Source organism: Sceloporus occidentalis, unplaced genomic scaffold (genome assembly GCF_023333645.1).
Source record: "Sceloporus occidentalis isolate IW3139 unplaced genomic scaffold, rSceOcc1.0.p SCAF_91, whole genome shotgun sequence".
NCBI classification, from domain to species: domain Eukaryota; kingdom Metazoa; phylum Chordata; class Lepidosauria; order Squamata; family Phrynosomatidae; genus Sceloporus; species Sceloporus occidentalis.
This window is the reverse complement of record NW_028317071.1, coordinates 1,751,718-1,771,721: the sequence shown is the minus strand read 5'-3', so window position 1 is coordinate 1,771,721 and position 20,004 is coordinate 1,751,718. Positions and strand designations below refer to the sequence as shown.

The window sequence follows — 20,004 nt, the reverse complement described above, 5'->3', positions numbered from 1 at the left end:
GACCTGGCGTTTCCCAGAGACTGAGCAAGGAAAACCCATCCGCTTCTGCCTCCAGGGAACATGGAAGATCTCTCTCTCTCTATGCCACCCTTGCAAAAGGAGGGCCTCCTTGTTTCCGTCTCTAACCAGGGAAGATGAGGGCAGTGCCACTTACAGCTCTTGGCTGCTTGTCCCACCTCTTTCCCTGGCATTCTCTGAACAAAAGAGCAGGTGCCACTTGTGTGCCCACCTGCCCAGAACAGGTGTCATCACCCTCGATGGAGAACGCAAGTGGGGCTTCCCAGCCACAAAGTCTCCACAATCCATTCCTCTGGTTGCCAGCTGCAGCTAAAAGTTGTCATGTCCAGAAGGCGGCACAATCCTCCAAAGCTGGTTTTCTGTCAGCTAACCCCTAACCCTAGCAACAAGGAGAGTGGCTGTACCTGGGCAGGGCTTTGGGATGCAGAGAAGCAGCCAGCAGGGTCCCTGTGTGAGGCTGGAAGGCTGGCACAGCCTCATCGGTGTACGTGCCACCATGCTGCCGGTGGTTCAAGCTGACAAGGTCCGTCATTACTACCAGGCCAGTCTCCTATGCAACAACGACAAGAAAACTGTCCCATGAGCATGGATTCATTTTAACCCACCAAGGAGAGAAACAGCTCCTCCACCCAAATACCTGCAGAGGGAAAGCCAGGGTTATTTATTATTATTATTATTATTATTATTATTATTATTATTAACCTTTATTTATGAAGCACTGTAAATTTACACAGCGCTGTACATACAATCTTTTTAATTAGATGGTTTCCTGCTCTCAGGCTTACAATCTAAAAAGACATGACACAGAAGGAGAAGGGAGTGGTGGAGGGAAAGGGTAAGAGGTCCAGTAGTTACTCTCTATCTCCAAGGCCTGGACCAAGGCAGATGGACTGGAGGGAGGGCTTGGCTTCATAATGGATGGTTAATCTTCTTCCAGGGAAAATACATATTCTCAAGTAGGATAATACATACACAGTACATAGCAATACAGGAAATGGTTCGATAAACAGGCACCAAAAGAACATCAAATAGTAAGCGACAATTATGCAATGCCTGGGAAGGCTTCTCTGAACAGGATGGTTTTCAACTCCGTTTTGAAGCTGGTTAAAAAAGTGATGGCTCTTGCTTGCGGGGGAAGAAGGTTCCAGGAGTGAGGGGCAGCAAGTGAAAAGGGGCGAATCCGGGATGGGGCAGAGGAAATCCTGGGCTGAGACAGGAACCCTTGACTACCAGAACAGAGGGCCCTGGTGGGAAGGTGAGGAGAAAGAAGGTCTGATAAGTAAGGAGGGGCCAGGCCATGGAGGGCTTTGAATGTCAACAGCAGGAGCTTATACTGAATGTGGAAAGGGAGGGGGAGCCAGTGAAGGGATGCCAACACAGGAGAGATGTGGTCAGAGCGGTGGGTGGAAGTGATAATGGGTGCAGCTGAATGCTGGACAGAGATTAAAGGACGGAGGTGAGAAAGAGGAAGCCCAGCCAGGAGGACGTTACAGTAATCAAGTCAGGAGATCACTAGGGCATGGACCAGGATCTTGGCAGTAGAGGCGGAGAGATAAGGTCGGATTTTGGCAATATTGTACAGAAAGAATCTACAAGCCTTGGCTGTGGTCTGGATCTGAGGGATACACGACAGAGAAGAGTCAAAGATAAAACCAAGACTGTGGGCTTGCTGGACTGGTTGAATAGAAATGTTGTCCACAGAGACAGAAAAGGAGTGTTGAAGGGTGGGCTTAGGGGGAAAGACAAGAAGCTCCGTCTTGGACATCTTGAGCTTCAAACGTCGATGGCGCATCCACTGCGAGACAGCTGTAAGGCAAGACGAGACTTGCTGTTCAAGCCTTGGAGAAAGGTCAGGGTTGGAAAGATACAACTGGGTGTCATCAGCATACAGATGGTAGGAAAAACCAAAAGAGCTGATGAGTTTTCCTAAGGACAGTGTGTAGAGAGAAAACAGAAGGGGACCCAGAACAGAGCCCTGGGGAACTCCAAAAGATAAGGGAACAGGAGAAGAAGTCTGACCACCTGCAACAAAAAAGATCTGCCAGACAAGTAAGATCTAAACCAGTCAAGAACAATGTCTGAGAACCCAAGGTCAGAGAGTATGTCAATTAGGAGACAGTGATCAACGGTGTCAAAGGATGCAGACAAATCGAGAAGGATGAGAACAGAGTAAAGGTCATTAGCCTTGGCCTGTAAAAGGTCATTTGAGATCTTAGTGAGAGCTGTCTCTGTGGAATGCCTTGGGCGGAAACCAGACTGAAAGGGATCGAGGATGAGTTGGCTTCAAGAAACTCAAGACAGCGCGAATAAACAACCAGGCTTTCCAGATTCAGTGCCTGGTGAGAAGCTGGCATCTGTTGCAAGCACAAGCTTACTGGTAGTTGCTTGTTTTTTGAGGTGTAACCAAATTACATTTCAATATAACAAGCACAAGTGTAGTTGCTTTTTTGGAGGGCATAACCAAGTTACATTTCAAAAGCAATATAACAAGCACAAATGTATTTGCTTATTTGTGGGGGGGAGGGGGTTGGCAGTACAATCAAGTACATTTCAAAAGGAATATAATGGGAACAAAGCAACGAGCGACACTTTAGCCACTTTTCAAAGCAGTATGTAAAATGTCTTGGCATTTTTAGCCAAGAATTTTTCAAATTTTATCGCCAATCCTGGCTTCCTCTCTCTGTTCATTTTGTTAGCCAAGCAGCCCTATTTCACTATTTACACATTAAGAAGGAAAAACAGAGGCAGGAAACCAGTCCTTAAGGCCTCTCTTTGCAAGATGCAGAAAGTGATTCTGGGGCCATTAACAGAGGCAGGCTGAGGTCACATGACAACTCGAGAGCTGGCTAGGGGATCCTGGGAGCTGCAGTAGTCCTTAAAAGCAGCTTCTTTGAGCACTGCTGCTGCTGCTGCTGCTGATAAGCTAATAATCTCTAATTCCACCAGATGGCAACATGGCAGCAAAAGTGGCCAGAGAATGGATTTGGTCTCTTGCCAGCTGATTTAATCTTTGTGCAGTTTCTTCTGTCTTGTCATTAACAGCCGATTCAGGAGGGCACCTATGCTCAGCTACAAAGGGGGAAACCAATGCTCTCACCGTGAAGGCGAAGTGGGCATCCTTGGTGATGTCCCAGTGCCAGGGAAAGATGGAGGAGCGGCGGCGGCGGCTGTGCAAAGACACTCCAGGCCACCAGAAGTGCCCGTCCTCCTTGGTCCCAAAGGCATCCAAGACATCATACTCTGCAAGTTCTTGGAAGATCTGTACAAAGAGATGGCAAAGAGTCGAAGGGAGGAGAAAACAGTCTTGCAGAAGAACATGGAAGATTCACCACTTTGGGTTGCAGTTCCTAGCATCCCCCAAGACAGCAGGACTACCACATGCATGTGACTCCATGTTCAGGGGACGGAAAGCCTTGGGCCCATTGCATTTACCTGTGGGCTTCCAAGGAACACCAGTTGGCTACTTGCTGAATGTGGAAACCAGTGGGTCCTTCAAGGTCTAGTCCAGCTTCTTGCTATAATTTGGACCCTCTGCCTATTTGGCCCAGTCCTTTGGGAGTACAAAAATCTCAGCCCCCCCTCCCCCCACATTAACCCAAATCTTCCCCCACAAGAAAGGGTCACTTGCCTTGGCAGAGTCCAGCTGGAAGCCCGGCTTGAGGAGGTAAACGCTTTTATCCACTGCAGCCAAACAGACGCAACTGCCCTTTGTGGCTCGTACCTTGATGGCTATGGAGTCGCCTGGTCGGGTCTCGTTGGCTGAAAATGCCACCGAAACCTGGCATTGAAGATTAAAAGAAGGAGAAGAAGCAGCAGCAGCCACACCACTGTCACACAATGTCACATGCCTCTCAGGGGGTCCCGGACACTGCCGGATGCTGCTCATACCTGATTCTCAAAGGAGGGCTGAACAGCAAACTGGAGGCTGTCGGCAACCCCTTCACCATTCTCCCGGACATAGTAAACCAGAAGGCGGCCCAGCGGCACCATGCTGGGGGTGATCCAGAAGCGGACAGAGGTCATGCAGGTCTCTGGAGCAGGCGTGGAATGCGTTGGGGCTGGAGGACAAGAGGGGAACATGCAGAGGGACCTTGGCAAGACTCTCTCCAAGGGGAAGGGGAAGGGGAAGGGGAAGGGGAAGGGGAAGGGGAAGGGGAAGGGGAAGAGGAAGAGGAAGGGGACCTCCTCTTAACGAATCATGTTCTGGGGTTCTTTTTTTAAACCAATAAAAATGTCTTCAAACAAAGACTTACTGGGTCATCTGCTCATCCCTATTAAAGGGACTGGCATGTGGCACCCACCCTGTGCCCATACCCAAAGACAGATCCATGCCTGCAACGTGGATGATGTGGATGGTCCTGCTGCTTGAGGGCAAAGGCCAGGGGGCAACCCTCCGGCTCCTCTCCAAAGTAATATTTCCAGGCTGCATCCCTGACAGCATGATGTTGCCCCGCGACACCACCTCATAGTGGAGCGTGAAGTTGCACAGGCATGTGGATTTCATGGCAATGTTGGCTTCCTCTCCCACCTGGGAGGGAGAAATGTAAAAGGGGAGAAGAGGTGATGTTGCTGCTGCATAGGGATGGGCAGGACCAATCTCTTCCATCATCCCCCAATGAGCCACTACAAGGATAGAGAAGTTGGAGGACTTTACTTTTAAAGAATTAAATTGTGGAACTCACTGCTGCAAGATGGACTGATAGCTGCCCTCTTCAATGGCTTACTGGGATGGCTACAGGGGACTTCCAAGATCAAAGGCAGTGATCCTGTGAAGACCATCAACTCCTGTGCTGCTGGTTGGCTTCTTGGTGACCCCTGTGGCTGAACCTGACTAGACCCATTGAATCAACAGGGGTTTGGTGAGTGTGTGCACACATCTCCAATGATTCTTATTTGGTGGGTTTGTGGTAGTTGGAGTGAATGTAGTTGGTAATTAGGCTTGGGGTAGCAGTGTGATGCTCCAGCTAAAAAGGTCAATGTGATTTTAGGATGCATCCATAAAAGTATAGTGTCTAGATCAAGGGAAGTAATAGTACCACTCTATTCTGCTTTGGTCAGGCCTCACCTGGAATACTGTGTCCAGTTCTGGGCAAAACAATTCAAAAAGGACATTGAGAAGCTGGAGCCATGTGTCCAAAGGTGGGAGGCTAAAATGGTGACAGGCCTAGAAACCATGAAGCCCTATGAGGAAGGACTTAGGGAGCTGGGGATGTTTAGCCTGGAGAAAAGAAGGTTAAGAGGTGATATGATAGCCCTGTTTAAATACTTGAAAGGATGTCATATTGAGGAGGGAGCAAGCTTGTTTTCTGCTGCTCCAGAGACTAGGACCCGGAGCAATGGATGCAAGCCCCAGGAAAAGAGATTCCAGCTCAACATTAGGAGGACTCTTCCTGAGAGTAAGGGCTGTTCGACAGTGGAACACACTCCTTCCTCAGAGATTGTGGTGGAGTCTCCTTCCTTGGAGGGCTTTAAAGTGAGGCTGGATGGCCATCTGTCAACAGGGATGCTTTGATTGAGAGTTCCTGCATGGCAGAAGGGGGTTGGACTGGATGGTCCTTGAAGTATATTCCAACTATACGATTCTATGAAATCCTGAACTGATGCCCTTCCTTTGCAAGAGAAGAGCTGGTGTCCAGCTATCTTGCTGGCTTGGAGACAGGAGGGATTGGCTGGTTTGGGAGTAGGGAAGCCAGTCCCTACCCCCACCCTGAAGTTCTAATCTGGCCCTCCTGGGCTTCCTCCTCTCTTCTCAAGGGGATGATGGTTTGGTGGCTTCCCAGGTTTTGCATGAGGTTCCCCCTGCTGCTACCCTTCTAGACTTCGCAAAATGCATGAGTTGATATGTCTTTGACCCACACACCCCTGCATGTATGCAGCCTCCCCAAAAACTCCTCTCAAATTTAATCTGGGCCATCCTCTTGGTCTTAGCCGACAGCTGCAACACTGAACAAGCCTCAGTAAGCATAGATCCTGCAGCTAGTCCCAACTAGAAGTAGACTCACTGAATCAAGGGAGCTTGCAGAGGCTGTGACCTACAAAGATCTTATGGATTCAATTGGTCTGCCCTAGTTGGGATTCCCAGGTGCACTTTGGTCCTTACCTTCAACCAAAAGGAAGCTGAAGCCATCCTGCCTTGGAAGGCTTACCTGGAAGGGCTTGTCTGGCATTTGGAGCTGCAGGTAGCACTTGCTTGGAGAGTACCAGCTGCTGATGGACAGGTAGTTGGGCAGATACTGGTCCTTGGCCGGCTTCCCGTTGAGGGCAGTGACTTTGGTCTCGAGAAAGGGAAGAGGGCTGGAACATCACTCTGAGCACTGCCACCACCTTCTGTCCCCCACCAAGCCCACCCACGCATCCTCCCAGGGCCTGATTAAGGACACTGTTTGCCATGGGGATTGCTGCTCTCTGAGTTTCCTTCTTGGCAACATTTCATGATTTCCCTTAAAAGGACACCAGATCCCAAAATGGCCCAGGCTGACGTCCACCAAGCTCAGCAGTGCCTGTTCTGACTGTCAGCAGCAACTCAGGAGGGGGGGCGGTTCTTGCAAAGAAGGCCCCTTCCCGACACTTTTATCAGGAGATGCCAGGGACTCAACTCTGGACTTGTTCTTGCCTCCAGGCACAGCCGTGCCATGACCACTCTGTCTCAGATTATAGGAATGGGGTCTTTCTCTCCTATTCCCAGAACCCTCTCTTAGCAAAGCATGCCTTGGACTGGCCCACAAAGTCCTACGCGGGACCTTCACCCACCTCCAGCCAGATGTACTGGGCAACAGGAGGGATGGAAGGGATTTCAAACTCCACCAGACCACCAAGGGAGACTAGTTCACTTGTGTAAATGTTGTCCTTGGGAGCAAGTTCTGCTTTGATCCTGACTGTTACTCCATCAGCCGGGCTCCCATCAGGGTAGGTGACTTCCACCTGGAGAGTCAAGAGACAAAGAAAGACCATACTTTGGTCGGTTCTCCTTTGGGGAGACGAAAGACATTTAATGGGATGGAGATGCAACAAAAGGCAATGACGGGGAAAGCACATTTTACCCAGAGCTTGGGAAGTTACTTTGGAAAAGCAATTCATTATGCACCTTGTTGAAACAAACCCCAAACAGGTTAAGTCTGTTACACAATCCTGCTTGGTGTCTCATTTTCTTACTCAGTGGGTAAATCATTAGTGGGGGAGGGAGTTCTTCTCATGGGAGGAATCCTGCTAAAAATGCAATCTAAAATAACAAATACCTTTCAATATGTAGAGAGGTCTTGTGGCACCTTTGAGACTAACTGAAAGAAAGAAATTGGCAGCATGAGCTTTCATACACTTAGATGCATTTGGACCAGGATCTAAGGAAGTAGACTTAAGTCTATGAAAACTCAGGTTGCTAATCTCTTTCCTTCAGTTAGGGGCTCGACAGACCATCCCGACAGAGCGGTGTCCCGACACCCCTTTCCTCACCAAATCGGGGCTGCAGCAACAACATGCCATGGCCCCAAAAGTCGTACCTTTTCGTGACGGCAAAAAGGTGTTTTTGCTGCTGCTGCAGTGGCTTTCTGGTGCTCCTTTGGTACAGTGTGTCTAAACATTGTGCCAAAGGAGCACTGTGACACTCCCACTATGTTGTTGGATGTGCAGCGTAACACCAGTGTTGAGGTGTACAGCATATGGATGCTACACTCCCACTCTGTCCCAAGGCCAGAGTTGAACGCCAGTCTGTTTAGCCCCTTACTCTCAAAGATGCTGCAAGATCTCTTCCTGGTTGGGAGTGGCAGCTCGGCAGACGTGTTCTTCAGAGGCTCTGAGGAACAGTCTCTCCACCGGCGCTTCCCTGCATGCAGAGACCATCGCAAAACAGGGAAAACTCCAGGTACGGCAGTGCTCTGGACGAAGGAGCTCAGCAGTCCCCTAGAAAGCCCCTTCCCCCACTCCAAAGCGAAGGCTTTGAGATGTGTGTGAGAGAGGAGGGCGAGAGAAGGAGACTTGAAGCACCAGCGCCTGTGTGGGATGAGCCACAAGCGGCTCTTAGAGCTTGCCTCCCTTCTTTTTAACAAGCAGCATTAAGATAAGGGAAAGAAGACAAAATTGCTCAGCTACTGAACTGCCTTAATTGTCTTCAGTAAAATCTCCAAAACGGAAGAAAATCATATTATTATTTAGCAAATTGATGAAATAGACTGAAACACTGAGAGTCTGGCAAACTCATTTGATTTATTAAGAAGCAGGAATTGGCTGGAGGTAAAAGAAAGGCATTTGAAAGTCTGATAAAATATCAAAACTTTATAATATTTATATGTGTATTTGTATGTGACTCAACTTGGAGAAAGTTACAAGCCCTCTCAAAGACTTTAAAAAGATACTATGTAAATAAGAAAGGATTTGGCAACAACGGCAGTTGCTTGACCTACTTACCACTTTTTTCTTTCCCTTGCTTGTTAACTCAAGCGAAGCTAAACCAAGCTCAGCTGAAGCCAAATAGAGAGAGGCCAAGCTACAATAACAGTGCGTGCAGACCTTTAAAAACTGCGCAGTGAGGATTTGTTTTTCCTCTCTTGTTTTTCTCTTTATGAAGCTGACAGTGATAAGAGATGCTGTCATTTCGGCTCCTCTAAAAAGGAACTAAAGTGAGAAGCTGTACTTCAAGAGAGAGAGTAAAAGGAGAAAGAAAGAGAAAAGGAAAGAAAGTAAACAACTGCAAGACAAAGGGCAGAACACGAATTGACATCTGGTGATTAAGCATCCCTCGAAGTGAAGAGTGTGAACATAAAGGAGACGGATAGAAGAGTAGGAAACAGAACAGTAGGATCCAGAGCTTAAATTAAACTTCCAGGAGGGAGAAAGAGAAACTAAATAGAAGAAAGTAAATATAAACAAACAGATAAAGTTAAAGAGAAGACCCAAGGGGAAGAATGAAAGAGAAAGATCTCTAACATCTCTAAATAAGACAGAATAAAATAGAGATTCCAGGAGAAAAAGAGATAGTCAATTTGGAGTAGTTAAGGCAGTGCTTTGGAGGAGAAGTAAAATTCTGTGGAGAAGAATTAGGTATAGGGCTAAGGGAAACACCAAGATAAAGGAAGAGAAAGAACGAAGTGAAGTTTGAATCGGAAGACTTATACTAAAAAGAGGGATAACAATAGCGCGGGGAAGCTATAGAGAGGGCTCTAGAATAGAATTGAGATTCAGGAGATTTAAGAGATATGAAGGAAATATAAAAGATTTTTAGAAGCCCAGACACAGAGGAAAGTTTAGCAAACACTAAAGAATAGCAAAGAGAGTTAGAAAACTTCAGCAAGAGGTTAGGTACTAAAGATTGCTCCCCGCAGACGACCTAGCTTAGGTTAGAGTTAGACCCTTTTGTGTTTTGTTTTGTCTTTTGTTTTTCTCTCTTTCCTCTCCTCTTTCCCCCCTTTTCTCCTCCTACAGGGATTATAAAGAACATCGAGGAATGAACCCATATGATCACAGTAAAGTGACATCAAGACAACACAATAATATAATAGACACCTTAGAATCGACTATAAGATTAAGAAGACAAAAATGAACACTAGGAAAACCAAGATAGAATCAAGCCAACAGAGAAGACCTTCTTTTGGATCTGGCAGCTTAGAACAGACAGCTTTACTGGAGGAACTAAAAACACTTTACTACGAAATAAAGGAAGACATGAAGACGATGAAGAGAGACATGAATGCTATGAGAAAAGAAATAAAACAAGAAATACGTCAGGAGATAAGAGCAGAATTAAAAGACATCAAGGACTCCATAGGAAAAGTGGAGGAAGATATATCTCGGATGGGGAAAAATATGGATAAGTTAGAAGACAAGACGGAAAAGATAAACAAAAAAGTCAGCGATTTCGAAAAGAATTATGAGAGAGATCTCGATGAAAGAGCACTGCAAGATCTAAAACAACGGGAAAACTGTATCAAAATTAGAGGTTTAAAGGAGAAAGACAACGAGGACCTATATGAATACCTGACACCGACATTAGCAGAATATGTAGGCATTGAGTTAGACAGTTTTGAGATCGAAATCAGTAAGATGTTCCGCGTTAACTCTAAAATTGCAAAACAAAAAAGGCTCCCGAGAGACGTTGTTGTATATTTTACAAGGAAAAAAATGAGAGACCAGATCATTCAATTAAACTATGAACAAAGTCTTGAAATGGATGGGGAGGAACTTGTTATTTTGAAAGATGTCCCTTTGAGAATCTTGAGAAAACGGAATGAGTATAAACCATTGGTGGAGCTACTGAGAAATAACGACATTCCCTATAGATGGGATAGGCTAGAGGGGGTGATATTCAGATATAAATTAGAGACGTTTAGGATCAATTCTACACTGAAAATGAAAGACTTTTTGAGAAAATATAAGAAGGAATTGGAGAAAAGAACAGACAATGAGGAAAGGGAAAAGCAGAAGGTGAAAACGGGAGAAACACCAGATTCAGAACTTTGCAATGAAGAAGAACATAAGGAAGAAGTCAATGAAAAAGATCCAGAAGGAATTCAAACCTAAGGTAAGAAAGCAATTAAGAACGGAACTATCAATAATGCATAGTCTGAAAATATTAACTTGGAACGTAAGGGGCCTGAACTCCCCACAAAAACGGGGAAGAGTGAACCATTTTTTACTAAAACAAAAAACAGATGTGGCTTGTCTCCAAGAAACACATATTAAGGGAAAAGATGTGCGACTCTTGAAAAATAGTAAATTAGGTAATGAATTCATTTCAGTTAATGTTAAAAGAAAAAACGGTATAGTGATGTATGTCAATAATAAATACAAGGCAAAAATGATATTCAAAGATGATGATGGGAGGTATTTAGGGGTTGAGGTAATATTTCCTAGTGGACCTTGTTTGCTGGTTGGGATATACGCACCTCTGGGTCATAAAGAACAGTTTTTCAATATGTTAAATGAAGAACTCTGTAAAACTAACTATGGAAAAATCATGATATTGGGAGACTGGAATGGAGTTGTGAATCCAGAGCTGGATAGGAAATCTGATAAAAAGATAAAAAAGACTCAAGGCAAGTTACCGAAATCCTTTGATAAACTCATTGAAGAACAAGCACTTCTGGATATCTGGAGATATAAATACCACAATTCTAGAGACTTTTCTTTTTATTCTGACCGCCATAGGTCTTTCTCTAGAATAGACATGATGTTCGCTACAAAAGCTATATGTAAAGATGTTCACAAAATGGACATTAAACCAAGGACTATATCCGATCATAGTCCTATATTGGCAGTATTAAGAATAGGGAAAGCGGACTTCTCTTGGAAATTGAACTTAAACTTGCTACAGAAGGAAGAAATAGTGGAAAGAGGAAGACAAGCTTTGAAATATTTCTTTGAAGAAAACTTAAAAGAAGATATACCAGTAACCACGGTTTGGGACACCTCTAAAGCTCTCATAAGAGGCTTCTTTATACAACAGAACTCCATATATAAAAGGAAAAAGAAAGAAAAGCTAACTAATTTATGTAATACATTGCACCAAAAAGAGAAGGAACAGCAAAGTAATCTCAAGAGTAAAGTCATTAGAAAAGAAATCAATACAATTAAAAAACAAATTGAGATACTAGAGAATGAAGAAATACAGAACAAAATAAGATATATGAAACAGGCACATTTTGAACACGCTAATAAACCAGGTCGATGGCTAGCTTACAGATTGAAAAAACAAAGAGAAAGAAATATAATATCGGAAATCGAAACTAAAGATTCAAAAATAATAACGGATCTAAAAGGAATCAAAAAAGAGTTTCTAAATTTTTATTCATCTCTTTATAAAGAAAATCCTGATCAAGATGAGGATCTAGAGAAATTCCTTAAAAAACCTAACTTACAAAGCTTTAACGCTAAACAAAAAGAGATTCTCAACGCTCCTATAACCACGGCAGAAGTCACTGAAGCGATTAGAAAAGGCAAAAAGGGGAAATCCCCAGGACCGGATGGCTTCCCAATAGAATTTTATCAAACTTTTGAAGATCAAATAATCCTCCCCCTGAAGTCGACTATGAACGCACTGGGTAGGCACAAACTCCCTGAAACATGGCAACATGCTAATATCACACTTATCTTAAAAGAAAACAAGGATCCCAGGAACATCAAAAATTATAGACCTATATCCCTCCTTAATTCCGATTACAAGATCCTCACCACAATACTGGCTGATAGATTTAAAAAAGTCCTATCAGACTGGATAGGAAAAGAACAAGCGGGCTTTTTACCAACAAGGCATATTAAGGACAATACAAGAATCATCATAGACACTCTCGAATATTTTGAACAACATAATGAGAAGGAGTTGGCACTTGTCTTCATAGATTTCGAGAAGGCCTTTGACAACGTAAAGTGGAAAACAATTTTTAAAATGTTGGAATATGTCGAGGCTGGTTTCCGAATTCAGGAATGGATTCGAGAAATTTACAACAATCAGAGGGCTAGGCTGCTAATAAACAACACCAAGTCTGATGAGTTTGTAATAAATAAAGGAACGCGGCAAGGATGCCCGCTATCCCCACTTTTGTTTATCTTTGTACTTGAGACTCTAAATCAGCTTGTAAGAGGAGAAACGCAGATCAAAGGTATAAAGATCAAAAAAGAAGAGTACAAGATGAGATGCTTCGCAGACGATGTAGTCTATATTTTGGAAAATCCTTGCGATAGCATAAAGCCTTTGTTATATATCCTAGCTGATTTTGAAAAGAATTCTGGATTAAAGATTAACAAAGATAAAACCAACATGATTACTAAAAACCTGAAGGGAAAAGACATAGAAAATCTAGAACATATATCAGGATTTAAGGTGGTAGAGAGTGTCAAATATTTGGGGATTGTGTTAACAAGCAAAAACATCGACCTATACAAGAATAATTATGTTAAAATGTGGGGAGATATTAAGAAAGATTTAGAGAAAAGGGCAAATATTCAACTTTCATGGTTTGGAAGAATATCTGTTATTCAGATGTGTGTTTTGCCAAAAATTCTTTTCCTGTTCCAGACGATTCCCATCTTGCATTCTTTCAAACCACTTGATAAATGGCAGAGTGTTATTATGGGATTTGTCTGGAACAGGAAGAAAGCCAGAATTAGTAAAAAAACAATGTGCGATAAAAAGTCTAGAGGAGGTCTGGGGGTGCCTGACTTAAAATCTTATTATTTTGCTGTGGCTTTATGGTGGCTTACTGAGTGGATAACTCTAGAAGATGTACACCTACTAAATTTAGAGGGAGAGAATCTCAGATTTGGGTTCCATGCTTACTTATTTTACTCTAAAGACAAGGTGCATAGAGCATGTAAACATTATGTGTTGAGAAAAGCTCTACTAAAAGTTTGGGAAAGATGGAAAAGCAGACTCAGTAACCAGATTTTACAATGTTGTTCCCCGCATGAAGCCTTCTTTAATAGAGAAGCCATTCCCAAAAAAAAATGGCTTAGATACTCAGATTTAATAAAAGACCAGCAAGGAGTCTTGATGTTTAACACTCAAGAAGAACTGAACCAATCAGGGAGTAACTGCCATTGGTACCTATTTAGACAACTTAAAGAGAGATGGAAGCTCGATATGGCAGATGTGGGAATAGCAAAAGAAAAAACAGCCTGGGAAGAACTAATTAGCAAAGTGAATAGGAAGGCAATTGGAAATTTTATGAGCTGATCCTTTCATGGAATACTGAAGAAAGCCTATTAAACATAGTATGATCAAATGGGCTCAAAATGTGGGCCATAATATTTTGTATAAAAACTGGGAATACATCTGGAACAGGGGGCTGAAATATACTGCTAATCAGGACCTGAAAGAAAATGTATTCAAAATGGTTTACAGATGGCATCTTTCCCCTCATAAAATCTCTCTGATCTATAAGAAAGTTAGTCCTATATGTTGGAAATGTCAAAAAACCACAGGAACTTACTACCACATGTGGTGGACCTGTGAGATTGCAAAAAAATATTGGATATGTGTATATGAAATAATTGTGAAAGAGTTTAAAATTTCAATTCCTTTCTCCCCGGAAGTGTGTTTATTAGGGATGTTTGAAGACACTGCACCTGTGAGATACCGAAGATTATTATTCTACCTATTTACATGTGCAAGAATTGTCTTTGCTAGCTTCTGGAAACAGAACTCCGCCCCTTCAATAGAGAAATGGTTAATGAAAACTCTCGAAATGGCGGAGTTGGATAGAATGACCTCTTGGATCAAAGGGAAAAGTGAAGAACAAGTAATAGAACAATGGTTACCATTTAAGGACTATATTAAGAGAAGATGGCAAAATATTTTGCTAGTCTGATTAAAAATCACGCACCATTGGAAGATGGGACTAAATAAGCGTTCCCATATCTAAGTTGCTCTGAAAGCAGAATATATTCTTCCTTGGAAGTTAACTAGTGTAATAGAAGAGATTTTTACCCCTCTCTTTCCTTTTGCTGCTTTTATTTAATATATAAATTATGGAAACAAATATACTTTGTTAAAACTAGAAGCTTTATTGTAAATACAAAGGAGCTATCTGTCTATACTGGAGGGGGAGACATATGGAAAGTCATTTAGAATTTACATATTGTATAAGATAGAGAGGAGTTTGCATAGCAACAGTCTATTTAAACAAAATTATAACTAAACTATAGTGAGGCGCCCCAAAAAGAGACGAGAAAACGTAAAGGTACACTCTTCTTAGAATTTCACCTAGGGAAGTTTCATACCCACTCTTTGTTTGGAGATCAATTTCTTAAAGGGAAAATGGAAATAAGACATAACATAAGAATCCAATACTGGAAGATGAAGTTAACTGAGTAATAGGAAGCACCTTTATGTTAAATGTTATTTTAGTCATGTCAAGGAACTATTTGTTTTGTCAATGTGAAATATGTTGTTTGTATATAAGGTTACGCGCTTCAATGTACAATGTGTATAATGTTGTATGAATGTTTTTGTGTTTGTTTGAAAATGAAAATAAAAATTAAAAAAAAAAAAGATGCTGCAAGATCTCTCGACATACTGGGTTTTTTTTTGTTTTGTTTTATTTATATATCACTATTCCAAAGATCATAGCGGTGAACAGCAAGTAAGCTAATTAGCAAGTAAGCTAATTTGCCCCCAACAGTCTGGGTACTCATTTTAGCGACCTCGGAAGGATGCAAGCCTGAGGCGAGCTTGGGCCCTTTTGCTGGTCTTGAACTCACAACCTTGTGGTTTTGAGTAAATGGCTGCAGTACAGGCATTTAACCACTGCGCCACCAGGGCTCCATACTGAATCTAAAGACTAACACGGCTATATCTTTGAATTCAAACACCCTTCAAGTGTGAAGAAATCCTGCTCAAAATGCCACTAAGACTTACAGACCACCAGCAAGTAATAAGAAAACTTAAGGAACAAGGATTAACCATTACACAAAAAAATAACATTACCCAATATTATCTTGCTTTCCAGAGGAAACACAAGAATGCCATTGCAGCACAACACAGATAATACTATCATTATTTGTAACATGCTACTTCCAGGTTCGGGTGTCACTTTAAAGCTTGGGACTTATATTTAAACTGGGAAACTCTCTGGAGTCTGACGGCTCAGAAAACTTGGGATGGGTCTGATTTGTCCTGCGTTATTCCCAAACGCCAGTCTTCCAAGTACTTTGGACTTTACCTCTCAGGTGCCTAAGCCATCTTTGCCAATGGTCTGGGATTCTGGGAGCTGAAATCCAAAACACCTGGAAGGCCAGGGTGTGGAAATTACTTGGAAAGTTTTCTCCCCCAGCAAAGGATCCATTTCTATTTCTGGCTGTATTGCTTCAACCTCCCTCTGAGAATTCAGAGTTTGACTGCCTATCTTTTGTAAGGAAAGATATTTCAGTGACAGACCATTTGGGGAAAAGAGAGAAAAGATAAAATGGTAGTAATATTTTACTGCCAAGAAAGACGGAGAGACGGCTTCCTCCTCCCAGGGGCCATAGCTTGCTCACCTTCCCTTTGTACGGCAAGCCAGGCTTGAATTGTTTCCGGGTGTCTTTGGTGTACTTTATGTCCACAAGCTGCTTCTGGACGGCGGTGGAGTCATCAAACATGACCTGCCTGTTCCCATCAGTGCTGGTCACGGTGGCCCAAATGCTCACGGTGCCTCTGAAATGCTCTGGCACATCAGCTGGCATCATGTCTTTGATGCATATGTCGAAATCTGCAGAGCCATCAATCTGCCACCCATGGAAGGGAAGAGAGAATGAACAAGGGACTCCAGAAAACCTCACCCTTTGGGCATGCATACAGTAGAGCAGTGATTCCCAAACATTCCTCCAGATGTTTTGGACTTCACCTCCCAGGATTCCTGGACTTTGGCCATGGTGGCTGGGGCATCTGGGAGTTGAAGTCCAAAATATATGGAGAACCAAAGTTTGTGCTAGAGAATAGAGAGCTGCAACACTCCAAAGGGATAGCCATAATCCAGCCTCTGCTTCAAGGCCTCTGGAGAAGGAAATCAAATCACCCTCCGAGAAGTCCATATTTCACTCTCAAACAGTCAAAAAGTTCTTGTTTGTTTAGTGAACAAACTAAGCCACACCATGAACACGTCCACTTCCCACCTCTTAAGGGTGATTCGAGAGCAGAGCTGGGCAAAGCTGCTTGTTTGGACTACAACCTCCAGAATTCGCACTAGTACAGCCAATGGAAGTGGCAATTATTTTCCCCACTTCTTCTTTTTAAAAGCTCTTTTTCTTCTTGACTTGCTAGACTTGGTAGGTCTCAGCTCCCTTGCTGTTGTTCTACTCACTTTGGTGGTTTTGAGGATGGGGTGCCCTGCCTCGTGCCAGTAGTACCCCACTCCATTGACTGTCATATTGACTGCCAGCCGTCCCATCACCGGCTTCCCAAATGTGTACCTGAAAACAGAAGAGCCATATTGGAATGAGTCTAGCTTTGTGTTCACACAAAGAAATCAGGACCAGCTGCCCAAAAGGATTGAAGCCAAAAGGCAGGACACGACTGAACCCACCATCTACAAAACCATCCTCATTTCTGACACCAGAGGTGGCCTATAGCCATTTAAATTGTGAATTTTAAAAGTGGATTGTTTTAATATGTGTATGTCTTGTACTTTTAAATTATATGCGTGTCCTTTTAAATTGGTATATATTTTAACTGATGTGTTTTAACTGATATGGTGTGTTTGTTAATTGATGTTGTCCTCTCCCTCGATCTATGGGAGAGGCAGGTTAGAAATAAATGTTGTTGTTATCCAGACTACTAGCCTCAGGTCACTGCACCTTGTAGCAGTGAGTTGCACAGTTCTGACAACCATAAAGAAAGAGTCCTTCTTTCTTTCATCTGCACTGAATCTCCCACCACCCAGCTTTGGCAGATGTGAATCTGTAAAATGAAGGTAAATGCCCACTGAATGTAGAAAATGAAATGAAGAAGCCAGGTACCCAAGGATGAGGGATGTCATTCCTTTCCACCACTGGGAAAAATTAGGAGGGTTCACCACTCCCTCCCGAAAGGTCTGGTGGCTTAGAAGCCCCACAAAAGCCCCTGGAAATTGAGGTTGGGAGCACCCTGCTTTAAGGGCCCTATAAGATTCCCCCCATCTAGATGTTCTGTGGGGTTTAGGAAATCTCTGGAGAGACCCCCAACAGTGCCATGGAGGGCAGACTCCAGATGCCAAGGCTGCCCAACCACCTCACCACCACAACCACACTATTTGCACTGGTGGGCACAGGTACCAGCTTTCATCTTTTCCAGGGACCTGTACCAACCACCCCACCACCACAACCACACTTTAAAGATGGCTTTAAAAACACACAAAATGTGAGAGGGCAACCCAGCAGGAGGATCAGCCAAAAACAGGGTCTGTCCCCCGGCCCCTTGCCCACCACACTTACCTGGCATGGACAGTTGCCTTCTCACAGATGTCAAAGTCCCGAATGTATGGAGGTGACATGATCTGGAGCTCAAACTTGGGTAAAACTAACAGGTAGAGTAAAAAAGAACAGGAAAAAACCAAGAGGAAAGGAGGAAGGAAAGTCAGCAGCAGTGACTGATGAGTGTGTTTTAGTATATTAAAATATTATTTTAGCATTCTAGTATTTTAGTATTTTATAGTCTTGTGTTTTATCATCCTTTTTTATTATACATGTATGATGTTCTGCCTTTGGTGTTTCAATTGTTATTGTTGTCATTATCAGCAGCAGCAGCTTTGAGATCTCACAGAACAGAGCTGGGAAAGTTACTTTCCCTCCCAAAAACAAAGTTATTAATTCCCTTGATTTGAAAGGCCATCCATTGCTGTTGTCTGGTGCAGTATCGGTAAAATTAGTATGCAAAAGAAAAAGGTGCTGCAAGATCCCTTTGCATACTGATTTTCCAGATTGCCATGGCTAGGTCCTTGAATTCTAGTATCAGTAAAAGTAACTCATTAAGGGATGCCACGCAGAAGGGAGAGCCAGCTTGTTTCTTGCTGCTCCACAGACTGGGACCAACATGTTAAAAAGATAAGAAAAGAGATTCCACCTAAACATTAAGGAGAGCCTTTTAAGCATCAAAACTCTTTCAGTGTGGAATATGAAGTGCTTCAGACTGAATCATAGAATCATAAAATCATAGAATCGTAGAGTTGGAAGAGACCACTAGGGCCATCCAGTCCAACCCCCTGCCATGCAGGAAATCCAATTCAAAGCATCCCTGACAGATGGCCATCCAGCCTTTGTTTAAAGACCTCCAAGGAAGGAGACTCTATCACCCTCCGAGGGAGTGCATTCCACTGTCGAACAGCCCTTACTGTCAGGAAGTTCCTCCTAATGTTCAGGTGGAATCTCTTTTCCTGTAGCTTGCATCCATTGTTCCGGGTCCTGTTCTCTGGAGCAGCAGAAAACAAGCTTGCTCCCTCCTCAATATGACATCCTTTCAAATATTTAAACAGGGCTATCATATCACCTCTTAACCTTCCTTTCTCCAGGCTAAACATCCCCAGCTCCCTAAGTCGTTCCTCATAGGGCATGGTTTCCAGACCCTTCACCATTTTTGTCGCCCTCCTTTGGACACGCTCCAGTTTCTCAATGTCCTTTCTGAATTGTGGCGCCCAGAACTGGACACAATATTCCAGGTGGGGCCTGACCAAAGCAGAATACAGTGGCACTATTACTTCTCTTGATCTAGACACTATACTTCTATTGATGCAGCCTAAAATAGCATTGGCCTTTTTAGCTGCCGCATCACTCTGTTCACTCATGTTCAACTTGTGGTCTACTTGGACTCCTAGATCCCTTTCACACGTAGTTTCATTCAGCCAGGTGTCAGCCATCCTATATCTGTGCATTTTATTTTTCCGCCCTAAGTGCAATACCTTACATTTCTCTGTGTTGAATTTCATTTTGTTAGCTTTGGCCCAGCTTTCTAGTCTATTCAGATCATTTTGAATGTTGATCCTGTCCTCTGGAGTATTAGCTATTCCCCCTAATTTGGTGTCATCTGCAAATTTGATAAGTATGCTCCCAATTCTGTCATCCAGGTCATTGATAAAGATGTTGAATAACACTGGGCCCAGGACAGAGCCCTGTGGGACCCCACTGGTCACTTCTCTCCAGGATGAAAAGGAGCCATTGTTGAGCACCCTTTGGGGTCGGCCGGTCAACCAATTACAGATCCATTTAACAGTTCCTTTGTCTAGCCCACATTTTACAAGCTTGTTTGCAAGAATGTCATGGGAAACCTTGTCAAAGGCCTTACTGAAATCAAGATATACTATATCCACAGCATTCCCTTCATCTACCAAGCTGGTAATTTTGTCAAAGAAAGAGATTAGATTTATCTGGCATGACTTGTTTCTCTGAAACCCATGTTGACTTTTTGTGATTATGGAATTGCCATCTAGATGTTCAGAGACTCTTTGTTTAATGATCTGCTCTAGAATCTTTCCTGGTATTGATGTCAGACTAACTGGACGATAATTGTTGGGATCCTCTTTTCTTCCTTTTTGAAGATGGGGACAACGCTGG

General features: G+C 43.3%; 1 protein-coding gene across 1 annotated transcript in view; it reads right to left on the bottom strand.

Annotated features, from left to right (window-relative positions):
• CPAMD8 (C3 and PZP like alpha-2-macroglobulin domain containing 8) overlaps positions 1–20,004 on the bottom strand; it is a 72,831-nt gene that overhangs the window by 34,900 nt on the left and 17,927 nt on the right. Inside the window, exons 9-18 of the mRNA XM_089496638.1 lie at positions 17,893–17,977; positions 16,785–16,893; positions 15,982–16,209; positions 6,769–6,939; positions 6,165–6,293; positions 4,333–4,546; positions 3,907–4,076; positions 3,647–3,796; positions 3,116–3,277; positions 423–568 (exon numbers count right to left, since the gene is read on the bottom strand). Coding sequence (XP_089352764.1) covers positions 423–568; positions 3,116–3,277; positions 3,647–3,796; positions 3,907–4,076; positions 4,333–4,546; positions 6,165–6,293; positions 6,769–6,939; positions 15,982–16,209; positions 16,785–16,893; positions 17,893–17,977 — 1,564 coding nt within the window. The remainder of the gene's footprint in view (positions 1–422; positions 569–3,115; positions 3,278–3,646; positions 3,797–3,906; positions 4,077–4,332; positions 4,547–6,164; positions 6,294–6,768; positions 6,940–15,981; positions 16,210–16,784; positions 16,894–17,892; positions 17,978–20,004) is intronic.